The sequence below is a fragment of the Lissotriton helveticus genome, chromosome 6 (assembly GCF_964261635.1).
Source record: "Lissotriton helveticus chromosome 6, aLisHel1.1, whole genome shotgun sequence".
In the NCBI taxonomy this organism is placed as follows: Eukaryota; Metazoa; Chordata; class Amphibia; order Caudata; family Salamandridae; genus Lissotriton; species Lissotriton helveticus.
In genome coordinates, this window is record NC_136067.1 from 1791119941 (window position 1) to 1791138427 (window position 18487).

General features: G+C 42.5%; 1 protein-coding gene across 1 annotated transcript in view; it reads right to left on the bottom strand.

Moving 5' to 3' along the window:
* ABCG8 (ATP binding cassette subfamily G member 8) overlaps positions 1-18487 on the bottom strand; it is a 251544-nt gene that overhangs the window by 50281 nt on the left and 182776 nt on the right. Inside the window, exons 5-10 of the mRNA XM_078649684.1 lie at positions 15755-15887; positions 15295-15564; positions 7411-7576; positions 7226-7318; positions 4541-4740; positions 50-126 (exon numbers count right to left, since the gene is read on the bottom strand). Coding sequence (XP_078505810.1) covers positions 50-126; positions 4541-4740; positions 7226-7318; positions 7411-7576; positions 15295-15564; positions 15755-15887 — 939 coding nt within the window. The remainder of the gene's footprint in view (positions 1-49; positions 127-4540; positions 4741-7225; positions 7319-7410; positions 7577-15294; positions 15565-15754; positions 15888-18487) is intronic.

Genomic DNA, 18487 nt, shown 5'->3' on the forward strand with positions numbered 1-18487 from the left:
TATCAACAGCTTACAAAACACTTATTGAAATGTGTGGATATAAATGTACCTTCGCAAAAAAGTAGGGGGTCACAGAGTACATTCCATCCTCCAATTCATGGTAGAGCATGGCTCTTTCGGAATGACCTATAAGACAGAAATAGGTGCACATAGTAAATGTAGATGGAAACATATTTTTGACTGACTAGATCACAGGCTAAGTAGTGTTTGTTATGCCTTTGGGCAACCAGAATAAAAGTTATGAGACTTTTGCTGAAAAGACAGGGTGTTCATGCAGTAAATAGAACATGATTTGAATGAAAATATAACACTTATAAAACTGAATGTCAATAAAAGCTGATGCGCACAAGGCATGACTGGAACAAACAGTGAACACTTATATTTTATTAATATTATGCATGTACATATGCATTGAATTATAAATTATTTCAAAACATTCTTCGGAGGCAAGATGCATGACACTGCAGAGCATGTTTTGAAATGGGATAAGACACTGGACATGGACTATTTCTGTGAGGTAGATGCAGAGACGATATAGCATCTAATTCAACCAATCAGGACGCCACACTACAATGTAACAATGAGATCCAAAAGGAAACTGTGGGACATATTACCAAGGGTGGTGATAGGCAATTATCGCCGGTTTAGCGGCCGTTTTCGGCCGCTAAGCGGCGATAATTCTATCGCTCTATTAGCAAGCTGTCGCTAACTGATGTTAGCGACAGCTTTTAGGTGATAGCGAGCGGTTTGGGGCCCGCTTTGCATGTCAGTGATATTTATCGCTAATGAAATGCAAAATGGGCGTACCCAACCTGTTAGCGACTGAAAGCAGTCGCTAACGTCGCTATCGCCTATTAGCAAGGCAGGCGTAGCGATGGAAATATTCCCGCTATCGCCAAAAACCAACGCCTGCTCAGACCAGTTCTTAGCCATGTTATCCAATGGGAGGTGGATAACATGGCTAAGAGCATTTCGTCGCTAATGCGTGAATATCGCTGTATTCTCAGCGATATTCACGCATTTCGCCGCTATCGCCGGAAAATGTATCACTTTGGAGATAAATGTTGCTAATAGCAAGTTTTCTCAGCGATAAATTCCGGCGATGCTCAGCGATAAAAAAATCGTCGCTACGCCTATTTAGCGATAAATATCGCTACTTGTTGGTAATATGCCCCTGTGTTTCTGAGATCCTTTTGTATGTTTTTATTTTTCAGCCAAATAGATTCGCCATGACATGAGCAAATGCACTTTTAAGCCTAACCTAAAAAGCATCCTATTAGTTTCAGTACATTAAAATAGAGATGATTATATATAAGCAGGACAAAACAACAATCGGGTAGGGTCAGAGTGCTATTTTAACCCCATCCATGCTCATGACGAGCTCAGCTCGTCATGCAGCACAGTGCTCGTGTGCTTATGACGAGCTGAGCTCGTCATGACCACACCCGTTTCTATTGTGGTCCAGCACAGCAGAAGAAGAACTCAAGCGGCCAAGAGGTTAAGGCTTGGATATAAATACACACAGCCACACTGCTTTCATAAAAGGACATACTATAATATAGGCTGGGAGGTGATTTAAAGAAAAAGAAACAATGGAAGCTGAAAATAGTATCTCAAACTGTGGGTCTCAAGCTTCTGGTGAGTCGCTCACCGATTTTTCGTGGGTTGCGAAAGACCAATAAATAAAAATGCCTTTACATTTTGTATTTCTCTTGTCACATTTTGAGTGTTTCAAAGACAGAGGTCAATAGTCAGACAGTGTCTTCTAACAAATTGCTGCTTATTCTTTTAATATGGGAACTGGTGTTTACTTCTATTTCTCTGACTGCAAAGTGGGAGGAGTTTTTAAGGGGGTGAACTATGTGACAGTCATGCTGGGGCAAATGGAGTGTGAAAGGAAAGTCTATAGGGTATAATTTTTTGCAACACACAGCAAAATGTAAATACCTGTAAATGAACAGTACACATATTTCAGCAGTTAGGAAAGCAAACATGAAGCCTATTTTTTTGTAATTCTGAAGTGTGATGGAAATACAGTTTTTAATAGGATCAAAACAAATCAAGACACTTTTACTTGGCGATGTGCAAATGATAAATATTAATGGAAACCCAATGTTCACACAATACAATTTGTGTACTATATAGTTTCATCAGTAAAACTGTATGTCTGTTCAAATTTAGTGTCCAACTCAATTGAAAATGTGCTCTCTGTAAATGACAGTGCTCTACCGCATGATGCTTTAGTAATATATTATAACAGTGTGCTCCAAAATGCACCATCAGCTACGTACTACACCCCTCTTTCCTGCTGAATATATATGCTTCACTTTCTGTGAAGCTAGGATCTTTCACAATCCCTATGACTTCAGTTACGTAACATTAATGTCAGCACACCCCACTATAAAAACTGATCCAGCTACACTGGTTTAAAGGCCCCCAACTATGTCTTAAGTCGAGTGTTAAAACAAACAATTGTAAGTACTCCTAAGCAAGGCTCTGGGTGAACTTTTCAGTATTTTGTGCTTCATATTTTTAATTTCACCAAGCCCTTTGAACAGAGAATGTGCTCAATATACAAAGTCATACACAATCATCCCATTTGTGTATGACTTTCACACATGAATTTAGAAATATGGATGAGGCCTAATGGCCAGAGCTGCCAACTATGAATCTGGGGAACCAGGTTCAAGTCCTTGAATTGACTGTAAACAAAACTCTTAATCTCCCGTCCTTAAAATAAAATATATCTGACCTTATGTAATCTGATGCTCACGCAAAGAGCTCCAATGCCCTTGGGCAGTGCTCAGGCTGTATAAAACTGCAAGATATATACATGGAGTCCAAAATGCACACTGGACCTCATCTTAGCACAGATATGGATATGATGCCTTACCTCATATTCTGATGCAGAAGGGTGATTTCATATGTTCTAAAATCACTGATAACAACACAAATTTTCAGAAGCTTTGTGATTTTACTTAATATATGACACAGGCCACCACCCCACTCTGAAAAATGTCCCAGATCCAGTGCAGTTCATCATCTGCCACATTTATGGGCAGATCAATATCTTGGCCACAGTCTAATGAAGACAAATGAAAGGTTCTTGTCACGGTCATGGCATATACAATTACTGTTAGAGGGGAACACCATGATTTGTAAAGAGTATGTTATTTTTGTAATTCACAGCATTTTGAAAGCATGTCTACTAATACAATATAAAATCGACCAAATAGCTAAGGGGGGTCACAAAAGTGCATTGTTTTGAAAATTGAATTGTGATTCTTAGAAGGTGGCGAAGTTCTGCTCTAAGAACTGCATTTATCATTAAATCTACTTTAATATTGCACTGCAAAGAAATTGTTGGGCTCTCTGAGACTGTTTAGGGTGGAGCTAATAAACTCTCTTTATGGCTAAGTAAAAGCGGAAAGAAGATATTCATACTTATACCAAACAGCTGCAATGCATAGATACACCACAATATAAGTAATAGTGAACATATTAGCTTGAATACATTTAGCCACGGTCCAAAATATAGTACTATGATCTGAGAAATTTCAAAACAAGTTCTGCTGAAAACATCATTATTGCAGGATGTATAAAACCACTCAGAGTTCGTTCATGACTCAATGTTGAGTTCCAACTGTGCTGTAAATCTGTGGAAATGGAAGACATGTTCACCAATCTGGTGACTGCACGTCTCCTGTTACAACACAGGTTTGATTTACGTTTGCCACGCAGACCTTATGGTAAAGCAGTATTATCCAAAATAAGTAAGATTACAGCTTTAATGTGTTTACTATCATTTGATGCTAAGAACGACACATTGAGATTGGCTGCTGCAACCTACCTGTCCAGCATGGATTAACACTTTATGAGTTTTGCCTTTCAGTAGGTTTGTGGGTGATATATTACATGTAGAAGAGGAGGACCCAGAAGAGAAGTGGACTTTATCTAATCCAAATCGGGCCTCAATGCAAATTTAGTAAGGTTACCTTTGGATCATGTACGCTAGTTAAAGGATTCTACGATACTAGTACCCAGATGCAGTAACCATTATGAAGCCCATTTTATGGTCTGTTACATCCAACTTATTTATGTAACATTAAGAGATGAAAGGAAGATAATAAATGTGGTGTGGTGAAGATTAGTATTGTTTTCAAAATTAAATAAGCCTGAGATATTCTGGGATCTAATATATGGTATAGGAGATAAGTGTGAACAAATGAATGACTTAACAGTTAGCTCTAATAACAAAGAGCAGAAAATGTTCTATAATTATGTGTCTAAAGATGAGGAAGTACATTCATCAGTTGGCACCACACCCACCAAACTCCAAGTAAACCCCCTAGTATTTCAGTACTTATCCAAAGAAAGTATAGCAAGTGGCACAATGATGCCTATGTGCTGTCAATGTAATCAGAAAGATAACATTGTTTTAGAAAATATTGTTTTCTGAAATAACTTAATAGTCATCCTTTCGCCATAAAAGCAACTGTTTGCATAATCAGTTTAGTGTGTTTGATTGTGTCATACTTACATTTTGCCACAACATCCAAAACCACTCCAAATGGTGGTATGGAACCTTTCATAAACAAGAGGGATATGGTGTCCTGGATGGAGAGTTTGTTGCCTCCTTGGCCATAATATAAAAATCCTATTAATAATGACATCAAAAGTGCTTCAAATCCATGGATCAATAATGTTGCAAGATCTCTGAAGTCATTGGAAACTTGTCGTCTAGAAAAAAAACCATGACATTTATTGTACAATATAGCATCGTTAATGCTGCTGCTTGTCCTTTTGGTCATTTCATTAGTCTAGGGGAAGCAGTGTTCTTTCTAAGCAAACAATAAATAATTCCTTTCAGCATAATTTTGGCATGATGGCAAATTTGAGTCACGGATTTCTGCCCACAAATAAATTGACTCAAAACTCCCAATTTCTCGTCTTCCCATAGATGTTTGGTCACCCACACACCCCCCTGCTCACATCTATCTGCCTAAAACTAGAAAATAAACAAGTACATATATAAATGAAATGGACACCAACACAGTGGAAATAAAATGGTAATACTATAAGACTCGATCTGTTAAACACTTTTTCAATACTTTCAGAAAATGGATTTCTGACATTTTCTTCACTGATTTTACCCGAATGACTGCTAAAATCAGAGGTTAAAAAGCAAGATGAACAGATTCCAGATTCTACTATGGGCTAGCTGCAGGTTGGGCCAAGCAGCATTCCCAAGTGCCATACTACTATGGCCAATCTAATTTATATGTGCAGGAACATCAGCTTAATATTTCCAGGCAGGAATGCCAGTCAGTAACATTGAGTGTGGGCAAGGCTGCAGTCTCAAGTGAAGCCCACCCCACTCCCAGCCCACTCCTATAGGACATGGGGATTGCCCCCAACTTCCCTTGCCATATAACGCCATGACCATCTCCTAGCTTCCACCAAACAACCCATCTGTCAGACATGTATATGCCATTTTCATAAAATATGATGTACAGCTTCAGAACTTGCATGGTCACAATGTACGGCATGTCCTTTTTCTCTATTGCGCAATGCTATAAATACTCAAAAAGACGGGTTAAAAATAAGATGAGGGCTAATGGATGCCTTAGCATTCAATGAGTTCCAGTTTAAGACCATCCTAACAATGCATCCAGAAAATGAGGACAGTGCAATACAAATAGTGCATTATATTGTCAAGTACTGAACTGTAAGGGATGGACTAAGCACAAATAACTCACAAAGTAAGGGAATTCTCACACAGCAGAATCAAATGGGTTATATATTAACTGTGTTTCTGATAACCATACACCCAGAGGATGCCCGCCCTAAACGATACAAGAACAACTTGCAAAAAAAGTAGAAGAGATTCAAAATACATGGTCCAGAAAAATTAAGGCATGTAGTGAGAAAAGATATAGGCAGCAGTTGCAAAATGCAAGAAGGTATGCTTCCCCTGCATGGAACAGAGCAAACTTATAAAGTGGCGAATCTTCAATGTTCAATATTTTTTTTACAGTGCTGACATTGATGATACCGCCAAAGTAAACAAAGAAAAAAAGATTTGTTAAATCCAGACAGTCAGGTGTGGGTCGTGGGTAAGGTCGGCACCGTAAATATTCGGCAAATATTTTGGATATTGCAAACCACTGATTGACTCTCACTGAGAGGCTATCAGTGGTTTGCAATACCCAAAATATGGCACATTCATACTCAGGCCACGTGTCTTCTCTTCTACACCTGATCCCGAGTGTCAACTTTGTGAGAGCCAGTGCCAGGTGTGATAATGATCACGTCTGATCAAATTCAGCACTAGGGTCTTTGGAATTCATCAGTGCAATGATTAGAGTTGATTCTGAGTTTGGCCCTGAAACAGGGGCATAGCATGTGAATTCTGGTGCCTGCTGCACCAAAATGTACACGTATCACTATAGTGCATTTTTCACCCATTACATTCCAGCAGGCTTGACTTATAGAAATACAACAGAGGCGAGAACTTTATCCCACCCTCCTGACAATTCCTGGGTGCGGTAAACACTGCACCATCTATAATGTAACGCAGCACTTCTCTTCCTGCCAGCACTCACGCGCCATCCAAAAGATGGCCAATCACATGCTGAGCGTAGAGCCCAAGGGAAGAAAGGAAAAGCGCAACAGCCTCTACTTTAAAAGTGGCATATCATCGTAGAATTGAACGTACATAATTAATTGATAATATGTAATGGAACGTACTTGCGTGGTAGTGGAGGTCGTGGAAGGCACCCGCGTTTAAAAGACGTTTTCGTGGTAAGTGACTCGTGGAAAACGTTATTAGTGGTAATTACTTCGTAGTAAATGATGTTTCCCTATGTAATGAGCTCAAAGCAGGCATAACGTCACTCATGTTTCTTACCCAGGTCTCTCTGGAATAATTATGTCAGCAAATAGTGGCTTCACATGTATAAAATAGGAAACAGATACTGTCGTTTACTGCTGTTATCCCCACTTAACACTGGCCAGACACACTAATGTAAGAGCAAATGAATGTGCTAGCCGAGCAAATGACTGTGCAGTTATTCACACTTTAAAAATGTAAATGTCACAAAAATGTAAGGCTATTGATCAAATCATGCTATTTTAGAAATTACAGTAACCACAGAGTTCATTAAATTTCAAAGTAAAATCTATTTTCAGTTTGCAAGAATACCATTTGATCCCAGAGCATTACCTAAGTAAGATGCAAAACTGCTGGAACCCCCTGGGCATCTCTTCACGTGAATGTTTGTCTATATTGATGGCCTTCTCCGACGTGACAAGGGGGCTGTAAAGAATGTAAACAAGTGTATTGGTTTTAAGATTAATGCTCGAAACATGATTGGGTAATATTGTAATTATTCATAACATGCCTCCCACCTTGGTTCACTTGAAGCAGTCAACGCATTGTTTCCTTCGCCAGATTTCCACAGAAAATCGCTGGAATCTTTGACTTTCTCCCAGAACAGTGCTGAGAGTGACACGGTCTTTTCCAGGCATTCCTCTTCGAGTTCTCTGCTCCGTCTATCAATGCTGGTCAGGTCAACTGCAAAACAGGGCAGAGGTCACCAGCCGGCTCGGCCAACCCTGCACGATGCCAGGTAAATAGACATGACTGCTTGTGCCAAAATCTACAATAAGAGCTCAGTTACATGTAAAATAGGATATATTCAAGGTCTGTAAATGTAGAATATTTGAGGATTTTGCTAATATAGGTCGTCAGCACAAGTCAGGTGGCGCAGCGTTCCCGGGTGTGATGCCACTCCACCTGATCACAAGTGACCCGTGTTGAACACACAGGATCATTTTAGCGGTCGGTTATCCTGGCTGGTAAAAACCACATGAGGATTTGGTTGCATCAGGGTACAGAACAGTGGACCATGACCTTCAAAGAGGTGGAAGGCACTCAATGGCTACATTTATGGATCAAGAAGAGGCATTTGAATTGTATTCTGTCCTCTAATGTGAACCTCATTCTTATCCCATTTTGGCCACTCTTTGGTTCCAACGTGTTCATCCTGACTGTTGAAGCCATGGCTTTAGCCATAGCCTTTAGAACTAGGACTCCTGAGGCGAAAAGCCGGGAATCCGGGCACTCAGACTTTCAATTGTACATTTCTGTGTTTTGCTAGCGCTTCAATTTTTAATTCACGTACCTTCTGTACTTTGTGTTATTTTTTAACTGCACACTTATTATGCATTACTCACTTCCTTACTGCCCCCCAGGGATTCCTTATTGCTTGAGGGAGCCGACGTTGGGCTCGTGATTACTACCGGCCTTAATCCCCCCGGCGCAGACTTCGGGCGCCATCTTATGGGAGGACCAGGTCAGCGCTCTAGTGCTCAGGCAGATTCGGGGCCCAGGCACTATAAATTGGACTCTGGTAAACTGACCTACATCTATAGGACTAGGGCTCCTGAGGCGATAAGCCAGGAGTCAGGGCACTCAGACTTTCAATTGTACATTTCTGTGTTTTGCTTGCGCTTCAATTTTTAATTCACGTACCTTCTGTACTTTGTGTTATTTTTTAACTGCACACTTATTGCGCATTACTCACTTCCTTACTGCCCCCCAGGGATTCCTTATTGCTTGAGGGAGCCGACTTTGGGCTCGTGATTACTACCGGCCTTAATCCCCCCGGCGCAGACTTCGGGCGCCATCTGACGGGAGGACCAGGTCAGCGCTCTAGTGATGAGACCGATTTGGGGCCCAGGCACTACAAAATGAACTTCACTTCCCGTCCGCGCAGCGGGCGCGCCAGAGGCGTGCCAGAGGCAAGCCCGTCTGGGCCCGTCCGGGACGTTCCGTGCCTAGGGCTAGATATTTTGGTCACATCGCCTGAGGATCGCATAAAATTCGCGCGTGAAAAGCTTCTTCGATTAAAACCTAGAGGGACCCCTCAGAACAATTGATATTCAGCGCAGACGATCCCCTTCCGAAAGGTAATCGATTTGCTGACCTTATTTCAGATGAATAAAGCTCCGAACTAATTAAAAGACACGTGAGTCTTGCACTTTTAAACTGTAGATCGGTCCCGAAACACTGTGTAGAAATTAAGCTATTAATCCAGGATGCCAAATTAGACATATTATTTCTCACAGAAACATGGTTGTCCCCAAATTCAGAGGCAGACATTGTCAGTGCGCTGCCATTGCTTGAGGGAGCCGACTTTGGGCTCGTGATTACTACCGGCCTTAATCCCCCCGGCGCAGACTTCGGGCGCCATCTTACGGGAGGACCAGGTCAGCGCTCTAGTGCTCAGGCCGATTCGGGGCCCAGGCACTATAAATTGGACTCTGGTAAACTGACCTACATCTATAGGACTAGGACTACTGAAGCGATAAGCCAGGAGTCAGGGCACTCAGACTTTCAATTGTACATTTCTGTGTTTTGCTTGCGCTTCAATTTTTAATTCACGTACCTTCTGTACTTTGTGTTATTTTTTAACTGCACACTTATTGCGCATTACTCACTTCCTTACTGCCCCCCAGGGATTCCTTATTGCTTGAGGGAGCCGACTTTGGGCTCGTGATTACTACCGACCTTAATCCACCCGGCGCAGACTTCGGGCGCCATCTGACGGGAGGACCAGGTCAGCGCTCTAGTGATCATACCGATTTGGGGCCCAGGCACTACAAAATGAACTTCACTTCCCGTCCGCGCAGCGGGTGCGCCAGAGGCGTGCCAGAGGCAAGCCCGTCTGGGCCCGTCCGGGACGGTCCGGGCCTAGAGCCAGATATTTTGGTCACTTCGCCTGAGGATGGCATAAAATTCTCGCGTGAAAAGCTTCTTCGATTAAAACCTAGAGGGACCCCCTCAGAACAATTGATATTCAGCGCAGACGATCCCCTTCCGAAAGGTAATCGATTTGCTGACCTTATTTCAGATAAATAAAGCTCCGAACTAATTAAAAGACACGTGAGTCTTGCACTTTTAAACTGTAGATCGGTCCCGAAACACTGTGTAGAAATTAAGCTATTAATCCAGGATGCCAAATTAGACATATTATTTCTCACAGAAACATGGTTGTCCCCAAATTCAGAGGCAGACATTGTCAGTGCGCTGCCATTGCTTGAGGGAGCCGACTTTGGGCTCGTGATTACTACCGGCCTTAATCCCCCCGGCGCAGACTTCGGGCGCCATCTTACGGGAGGACCAGGTCAGCGCTCTAGTGCTCAGGCCGATTCGGGGCCCAGGCACTATAAATTGGACTCTGGTAAACTGACCTACATCTATAGGACTAGGACTACTGAAGCGATAAGCCAGGAGTCAGGGCACTCAGACTTTCAATTGTACATTTCTGTGTTTTGCTTGCGCTTCAATTTTTAATTCACGTACCTTCTGTACTTTGTGTTATTTTTTAACTGCACACTTATTGCGCATTACTCACTTCCTTACTGCCCCCCAGGGATTCCTTATTGCTTGAGGGAGCCGACTTTGGGCTCGTGATTACTACCGACCTTAATCCACCCGGCGCAGACTTCGGGCGCCATCTGACGGGAGGACCAGGTCAGCGCTCTAGTGATCATACCGATTTGGGGCCCAGGCACTACAAAATCAACTTCACTTCCCGTCCGCGCAGCGGGTGCGCCAGAGGCGTGCCAGAGGCAAGCCCGTCTGGGCCCGTCCGGGACGGTCCGGGCCTAGAGCCAGATATTTTGGTCACTTCGCCTGAGGATGGCATAAAATTCTCGCGTGAAAAGCTTCTTCGATTAAAACCTAGAGGGACCCCCTCAGAACAATTGATATTCAGCGCAGACGATCCCCTTCCGAAAGGTAATCGATTTGCTGACCTTATTTCAGATAAATAAAGCTCCGAACTAATTAAAAGACACGTGAGTCTTGCACTTTTAAACTGTAGATCGGTCCCGAAACACTGTGTAGAAATTAAGCTATTAATCCAGGATGCCAAATTAGACATATTATTTCTCACAGAAACATGGTTGTCCCCAAATTCAGAGGCAGACATTGTCAGTGCGCTGCCACAAGGATTCCTTATGCAGTACGAGAATAGAGCCCAGGGGAAGGGAGGCGGGCAGGCCACAGTATACAGGGATAGGTTTGTATGCAGGTTGCTTGAGGGCAGTGTTGCGGATTGCGAAAGCGTTAACCTTAACCTACAAATTACCCCTAACAAATCTTTATCTGGCCTTCTTATATATCGCCCTCCTGGCAGTCCAGGACAATTTGTGGGATCCCTACTGGAAACTACGATCGCTCTTGCCTCTGTATCATCTAATTTCATCTTACTAGGGGACCTAAACCTCCATTTTGACGACTTATCCAACAAAGGGACGACAGAGCTTAAATTAGAGTTAAAATCATTCGAGCTACACCTAAAGAATAAAGACGCTACGCACACCAAGGGACATCTCCTCGACCCTATATTTTCAAACATTCTACAGTTGGAATCAGGTCCACCCCAGCCTCTACCCTGGTCTGATCATTTTCTGGTCCCGTTTGCCTGGCAAATGAATATTGACTGCTCACGGGCACAGGTACCTCGTACCCTTGAGAGAGTATGGTCCAAGCTCTCTGTTGAAAGCTGGACCCTTACACTGGAGCAGACGGCCCCCCTCTCTGATCCGGACCCTTTGGTAGCTGATAACAACTTCACCAACTGGCTGAATAGCTCCCTCGACTTAGTCCTACCCAGTAAAAAAATGGAAAAGAAGAGCAGGGTCTTTAAATCACCATGGTGGTCCCAAGAACTTAGAGATCTAAGGAAAACCTGTAAAAAATTGGAGCGCACGTGGAGGAAAGACTGGTCCTCCCATAACAAAGCCGAGTATAGAGCGGCCATGAGGACTTATAAATCATCTCGGAAAGCGGCCCAGGCCATCTTTTTTGAGGAAAAGATTAGAACGTCCTCTAACTCATCCAGGGAGACATTTAAGATCGTGAAGGAGCTTCTCAAAATTCCTAGCCCTCCGATGCTGCAGGGTATGTCGGAAGCCAGATGCAACCAATTAGCACTATTCTTTGAAAATAAAATACAAAACATACTAATAACCCTGCCGCAAAGCGCTCAAATATCTGACCCGACTGAATCCATGGCCCATACTCCTGGCCCTCTTTCAGACTCTTTTGATTGCGTAGCGAGGGAAGACTTCCAAAAAGTTATGTCCTCCATTAAGAGTGGAGCCCCCAATGACCCTGCGCCTATGTATATTCTGAAACGCGTGGCATCTACCATCTCCCCCTTGGCTATGGACCTTATCTATGCCTCCTTTGCACAGGGTTCTGTTCCACCTAGTTGGAAACAGGCCATTGTAAAGGCACTATTAAAAAAGCCAGAACTCGATCCCTTGGAGATGGCTAATTTTCGACCAATCTCATTGTTACCAGGCCTTAGCAAGATCGCGGAGAAGATTGCTAACCAGCAGCTTTCCCGCTTCTGGGAAACCAATAGGCTACTCCGCACCTCTCAAACGGGTTTCCGCCCAGGCCAAGGAACTGAGTCCGCCATGAAAGCGGTGGTTGAGGAAGGAAGGTGCATCTTGGATTCAGGCTGATCAGCGGTGGTGATCCTCCTGGATCTAAGTGCGGCCTTTGACACGGTGAACCATAAGATCCTAATTCAGCGCCTATCTAATCTTGGAGTAGCGGGTACAGCGCTGTTGTGGTTCACGTCCTTCCTGAGGAACAGAACTTTCCAAGTCTGGGAAGGCAGCGCACGTTCCAAATTAACCTCCCACCAGTGTGGGGTCCCACAGGGCTCATCGTTGAGCCCTACTTTGTTCAATGTGTATATGGCCCCACTGGAGGTAGTGGTCACTCCCTTTGGGATTAAAGTAATAACCTACGCAGATGACACCCAACTTGTTGTCTCGCTCTCCCAAGAGAAGGACTGCACAGAAAAGCTCTACGGCTGCCTGTCGGAAATTTATTCTTGGATGAGCAGTTCGTTTCTCAAATTGAACGGTGCAAAAACGGTGCTTATGCTCTTAGGCCAGCAGACAACATCTCTCCCTAAATCCATCTGGCCTTCGTGCCTGGGGGTGCCCCCCACCCCTAAGTGTGAATTAAAATGTATTGGGGTATGGCTTGAGCAGGACCTCTCCTTTAGGACACAAGCAAAAAAGACTGCAGGCACCTGCGTGGGCTTACTGCGGTCAGCCCGTAAGATCCTTCCCTTACTACCGCCCCAATCAAGGAAACTACTTGTTCAAGGGTTAATTTTGTCTAGACTAGATTATAGCAACGCCCTTTTTTTAGCCGCCACAGAATCAACTATTAACACTCTTCAACGCGTTCAGAATTCGGCGGCCAAGCTGCTTACCGGTACATCCTTTAGAGTGTCGGCTAAAACGGCCGCTAAAGCTCTCCACTGGCTGCCAATACGGGACAGGATCAGATTCAAGTCCCTGTGCATTGCTCACAGATCCTTACAAGATAAGGAACCTCCTATCCTAGGGAGCCTGATCCGCCCCTATAGGGCTGCCAGGTACCTGCGCTCTGACCTCGGAAACTTGGCTATAGTCCAAAGAGTCAAGAAGTCTCGGACGGGGGGGACGTCGATTTTCGGTTAACACGGCGACCCTGTGAAATGCCCTCCCTGTTAGGCTTCGCACTGAACCAAGTCACTTAAGATTCCGAAAACTCCTTAAAACGTTTCTGTTTCCCCAGGATGCGTAAAGGCTAGGGCCCGCCTCAACTGTCCTTGTTCTTTAGCGCTGGGACGCTCCCGGGCAGCCATGCACTTTATAAATCATGTTTTCATTTCATTTCAGGATGAGTATGTTTGTTACTTAGACAGGTGACAGGCAGAAGGGCCATTGCCCCACTTTCAACATTCAGCGGGGGATCCGTAAACAGATTTCTGCTTGCATTGCAGTGGTTCCCATTGTCAGGCATTAGATGTGAGTTCTTATTGCTAAGGAGCAGTGGAAGCTCGTCCTACAGCAACCACAGTTGGGGAGAGCGCTCGGTAGCTTTGCATACTTGCACCTCTTAATTACCTTTCAAGGACAGACTATGGGTTACTGTTGACAGATACAATATTTCTTCTAAGTAAGATAGAGCTGCAAGTGACTGTGCAATGTAGTTAAAAGGAACTTCATACATCTAGAAATATATCACTTGGAAACTGCTGAAAGGCAGCATACTAACATCTCAGCGTTGTTCTCACTACGGATTTGCAAAATATTGCATTGCTCACAATGTATTGTAATTGAAATAGGGAAGGATGGGCTACGTTTAGAAAGTCCATGGTGCTAAAGAGAAAATTATTACCATGCATGTGAACATATTACTGCACATGAACAAATCGAGTTTACAAGTGAGCATTGTTGCGTTCTAATATGACGACCATGGTCTGTGTGTGTTTTATCAACAAAGATGATAGAATACACACATTCCTTATCATGATATTTCCTATTTTAGCCATGACAATGATCAAAGTATGCGTGCTTACTGGTTTTGTGCCTTGCCCCAATGGCACATGCTGATACTCCATGCTATGTGGAGCGACATTTCACCCCAATTCCAGTCGCACAGCGAAAGGGTAAATATGCAATACTACTTCTACGTGATAAACGTGTCCATTTTAGTCCATTAAATCATTGTTTAGTTCCAATATTTAAAGTGCTTTTTCTTGTACTTTTAAATCCACATGTAAGGTATCATGCTTTTTTCAAAAGCTTCCAATGCTCAAGATGTGCCCATCCGGACCTCTTTCAAGAACACGACGAAAACGCATGTTTGCCCATGGCAGTATTCTTTATTTCAACCCAATGCATTTCGGGCTTTAACAAGTCCTTCTTCAGGGGTAACTGCAAATTACTATTTAGAAAGAACAACATTACTACATTGTCCTTAATGTCACATGTAACATAATCTGTTTGTGTTTTAAACACATCTGGCATTGCTCTAAACAACTGCCATTTTGGACTTAATCTAAAAATATATATAAATCTGTTTATTTATTTGCTGTTTTTTACAAAGCACTCTATGTCAACTTTTCAGCAATTTAGAGCATTATCAGATTTAATAAAATATGTAAGAGACTGGGCTAGTGAAAAGTAAAGTCCAATAAGCAACTAATATATCCCATATTGACGTAAGGACTGCAAGTTATAATCCTAGGACATTTTGATGAAGTGTTTTATGCTCTGGAATTAGACATGTTTGACCGATAATATGCACATTATGTAAAAAAATAAAACACATACAGAATGCTGCAAAAACGTGTACAACATAAGATTTAGCAGGCAAATTTGTTATTTGATACATATTACTCTTCAGAAACGAATAATACTAACCATAAAAATCTGCCGGATTACTGTATCTGGGGCAGGGATAACCTATTGAGGTGAAGTACTGGACCATGTCGCAAGCAGCGCCGGAGTAGATGGTTGTCCCAGAGGAGAGAAGAAGAACCAAATCAAAGAGCTGGAAGATATCTGAGCGTGGCTGATGGATCGAAAGAACAACTAGTCGGTTTCCTCTGGCAAGCCGGGATAACGTGGTTACCAAGTTATGCGCCGTGAAACTATCCAACCCTGAGGTGGGTTCATCAAGTATTAAAATACCTGGAGGAGACAATAAAGAGGTGTGAGTTATTTCGCCCAACTATTGTCACTGGTGTGAGAAATATAGCAAATATCCACTTGGAAAACAAAGAAATTGATTAAAACGTCTTATTTGGGTATTTGAATTTGTCACAAGACATGCCCAACACATGCTAAATGAAAATTATTATTTTGTCATTCATCTTCTCACCTGGATTCCAGAGTAGCTGTACACCGATGCTCACCCGCCTCCTCTCCCCACCGGAAACTCCCCGCAAGTACACATTCCCTACCCTGGTGTTGGCGCACTGTCGTAATCTCAGCTCTGCTATTACATCTTCCACCTGACAATTAAGAAACATCATGTAGCTGTCATATTGAGTTGAGACTATAAAATAGAAAGGTCTATGTAATTTATCATCACCATTAAAAAGTTTATTTCACCTAATAAAATAGCCATAAAAAAATCTGTGCAATTTACAAGTGCTTACTACACATCCAACACATTCACTGAACACAAAATTTGCAGCGTAAGCAGATTCATAGAATAAGCTAGATTCCCTCTCACCCAACAGCAAGCAAAACAAAAAGAATAACCCCTCAATCACACACATGAAGAAAAAAGAAAGGAATAATTAAGAGATTAAAGGTTTAAACAAAACAATGTCAACTCGATTACCAGACATTTAAAATATCTTTATCAGTCATTGACTATACATTAACCACAAGACATCAAAACTGTAGAGTCACAATATCGATAATAAAATATATTGACCTGTAACAATAACAACCCCACAATGTCGAATACACCTATATTGTCGAAGTAAGTAGATGCAAAGTAAAGAGCAGTATATCTTTATGCTTCTCTATCTTTCCCATGAATGCCATTTCAGGACTTATCATTTGTTCTAACAGCCAATAAACAGTGGATGATGGCAGTTCCATTCTTGTTTCCATGTGGTTGATTGGCCCCTCTATTTGTAGGATAAATAAGTAGCCAGAAGTTTTTAACAGGTTGCCAACGTGGTATTTAAACATTTTGCTATTGTGAACATTATTTGTTACTCAGTTAATGTTATATTCTCGTATTTACAAAGCCATCACAACCAACAGCCCTTCTTATCTTGCAGTCAAGTTCACCATCTCTGGTGGTACTCGGCAATCCCGCAGTCAGGACACCATCAGACTGCAGAATAAGAAGTATTAAAAAGAGAAATTAAGACAACAGGTTTTTTACATTAATGAAAACAGGATATGGAATCATATCTCTGTACCCATCAGGACCACCCCAACGCTGCCCAAATTTAGGAAAGAACTGAAGACTCACCTCATTAAAGAGCACTACATCACAATGCATTAACCTTCCACACAACGTCCACTCCTATTACTCATTGATTTTGACCATGTACAGCCTCAACTACCTCTTGGCATAAATACCAAATACATACGTAGACATATACAACCATGCCCCTCCCCCGTTTCCTGCACAATGGACAGGGCAGCAAAAAATTACTTGGTTGTTTCTTCAAATACATTGACACAAGGACAAAGATCCAAGGTCACATAACTTATTTTCCTTTCAATGGGAAATGCCACATGATGGACGCAGCCTGATCTAAAGCATGCTTTAGGCAAGCTTGTGTGGGACAGTTCATGGCCTCAGTATGATCTGAATTTTCAATAAGACTTGTTCAGACATGGGCTAAGGGCAGAGTCAAAATTGGCAGCTTCAACAAATTCCTAAATCCTTCCACTCACCACTTTAAAGTAGATTAAATAGTTCAATCAGTTGTGTGCCATATTTGGGCATGCCCAGTTTAGGAAATTGGAAAACTGGTCGAGGGGGAGGGAACCTTACTCAGGCAGGAACCGCAATTCCTGTCAGGGTGAAGTGACACGCAAACCCCAATTTAACCTGTGCTGAACCCTCTGGTAATTTGGCACAAAAAGCAGTCAGGCTTAACTCAGAGGCAATGTGTAATGTATTTTTGCAGTACTTCAAACAGTAATAAAATGAAAACACAACACAAGGAAAATCCCACATTAATTTAGTAAAATAGAGTTAAATGTGATAAATTATTTGATACCAGCGATGTGCAATATCAAAGATTTTAGGTAAGTATAGCGCCTAAAAACACAAAGTGCCACTCAGGGTTTTTTGGTCATGTGAGAGCAGGTAAAAGTAAAAAATTCAGGCCAACTACGATGAAGGTTGGGCCGGATGCAGGAACCAGGTTAGTCCTGCTGTAAGAGTAGTGGAGTAGCTAGAAGTTGTGCCGCCTGTGGCTGTCACTGTGTTTGCCACCCAGTGGCCGCATGTAAGAGCAGGTGCTGGCGATTCCTGCGATAGCTGCCCGCATGGCCGCTGGTAAGAGCAGGGGGGAGGCCGCCACCGGCAAAAACATGTGTTGCCTGGGGCAGAACACCCCACCCCGCTTGCTACACCACTGTGTAAGAGTTACCTCAAAAAGTCAAGCACTTAAAGTTCTGTTTGCGTCCAGTTGCACCATGCAAATAGTAAAAAAATGTTTATATATATATATATATATATATATATATATATATATTGAACAATTCCTCCGACCTCCACGGAGCGTGGCGAAAGAAGAGACGGACCCCACGGCTTCAGGCAAGATGTTGTTTATTTTTTACCTTTCGAGCGACGCGTTTCGAGTATCGAGTACTCTTGTTCACACACCTGATTAACGTGTCAGCTTGCTTTTTTAATGCTGTGTTTCCCGGACCCCTCCTATGGGCCACACCTCCTAAAGTATATCACATGACCAGGTTGATGGACATAGAAACGGTACATAATACACATGGGATTCAGGAAACGGCATATCGCATTCTCCATAATTTACAAGCTTGCCTGTAAACTATATACATCTCATAAAACAAATCACATTGTTTTTACTGTGTATAATAGTCCCATAATTTCATAATA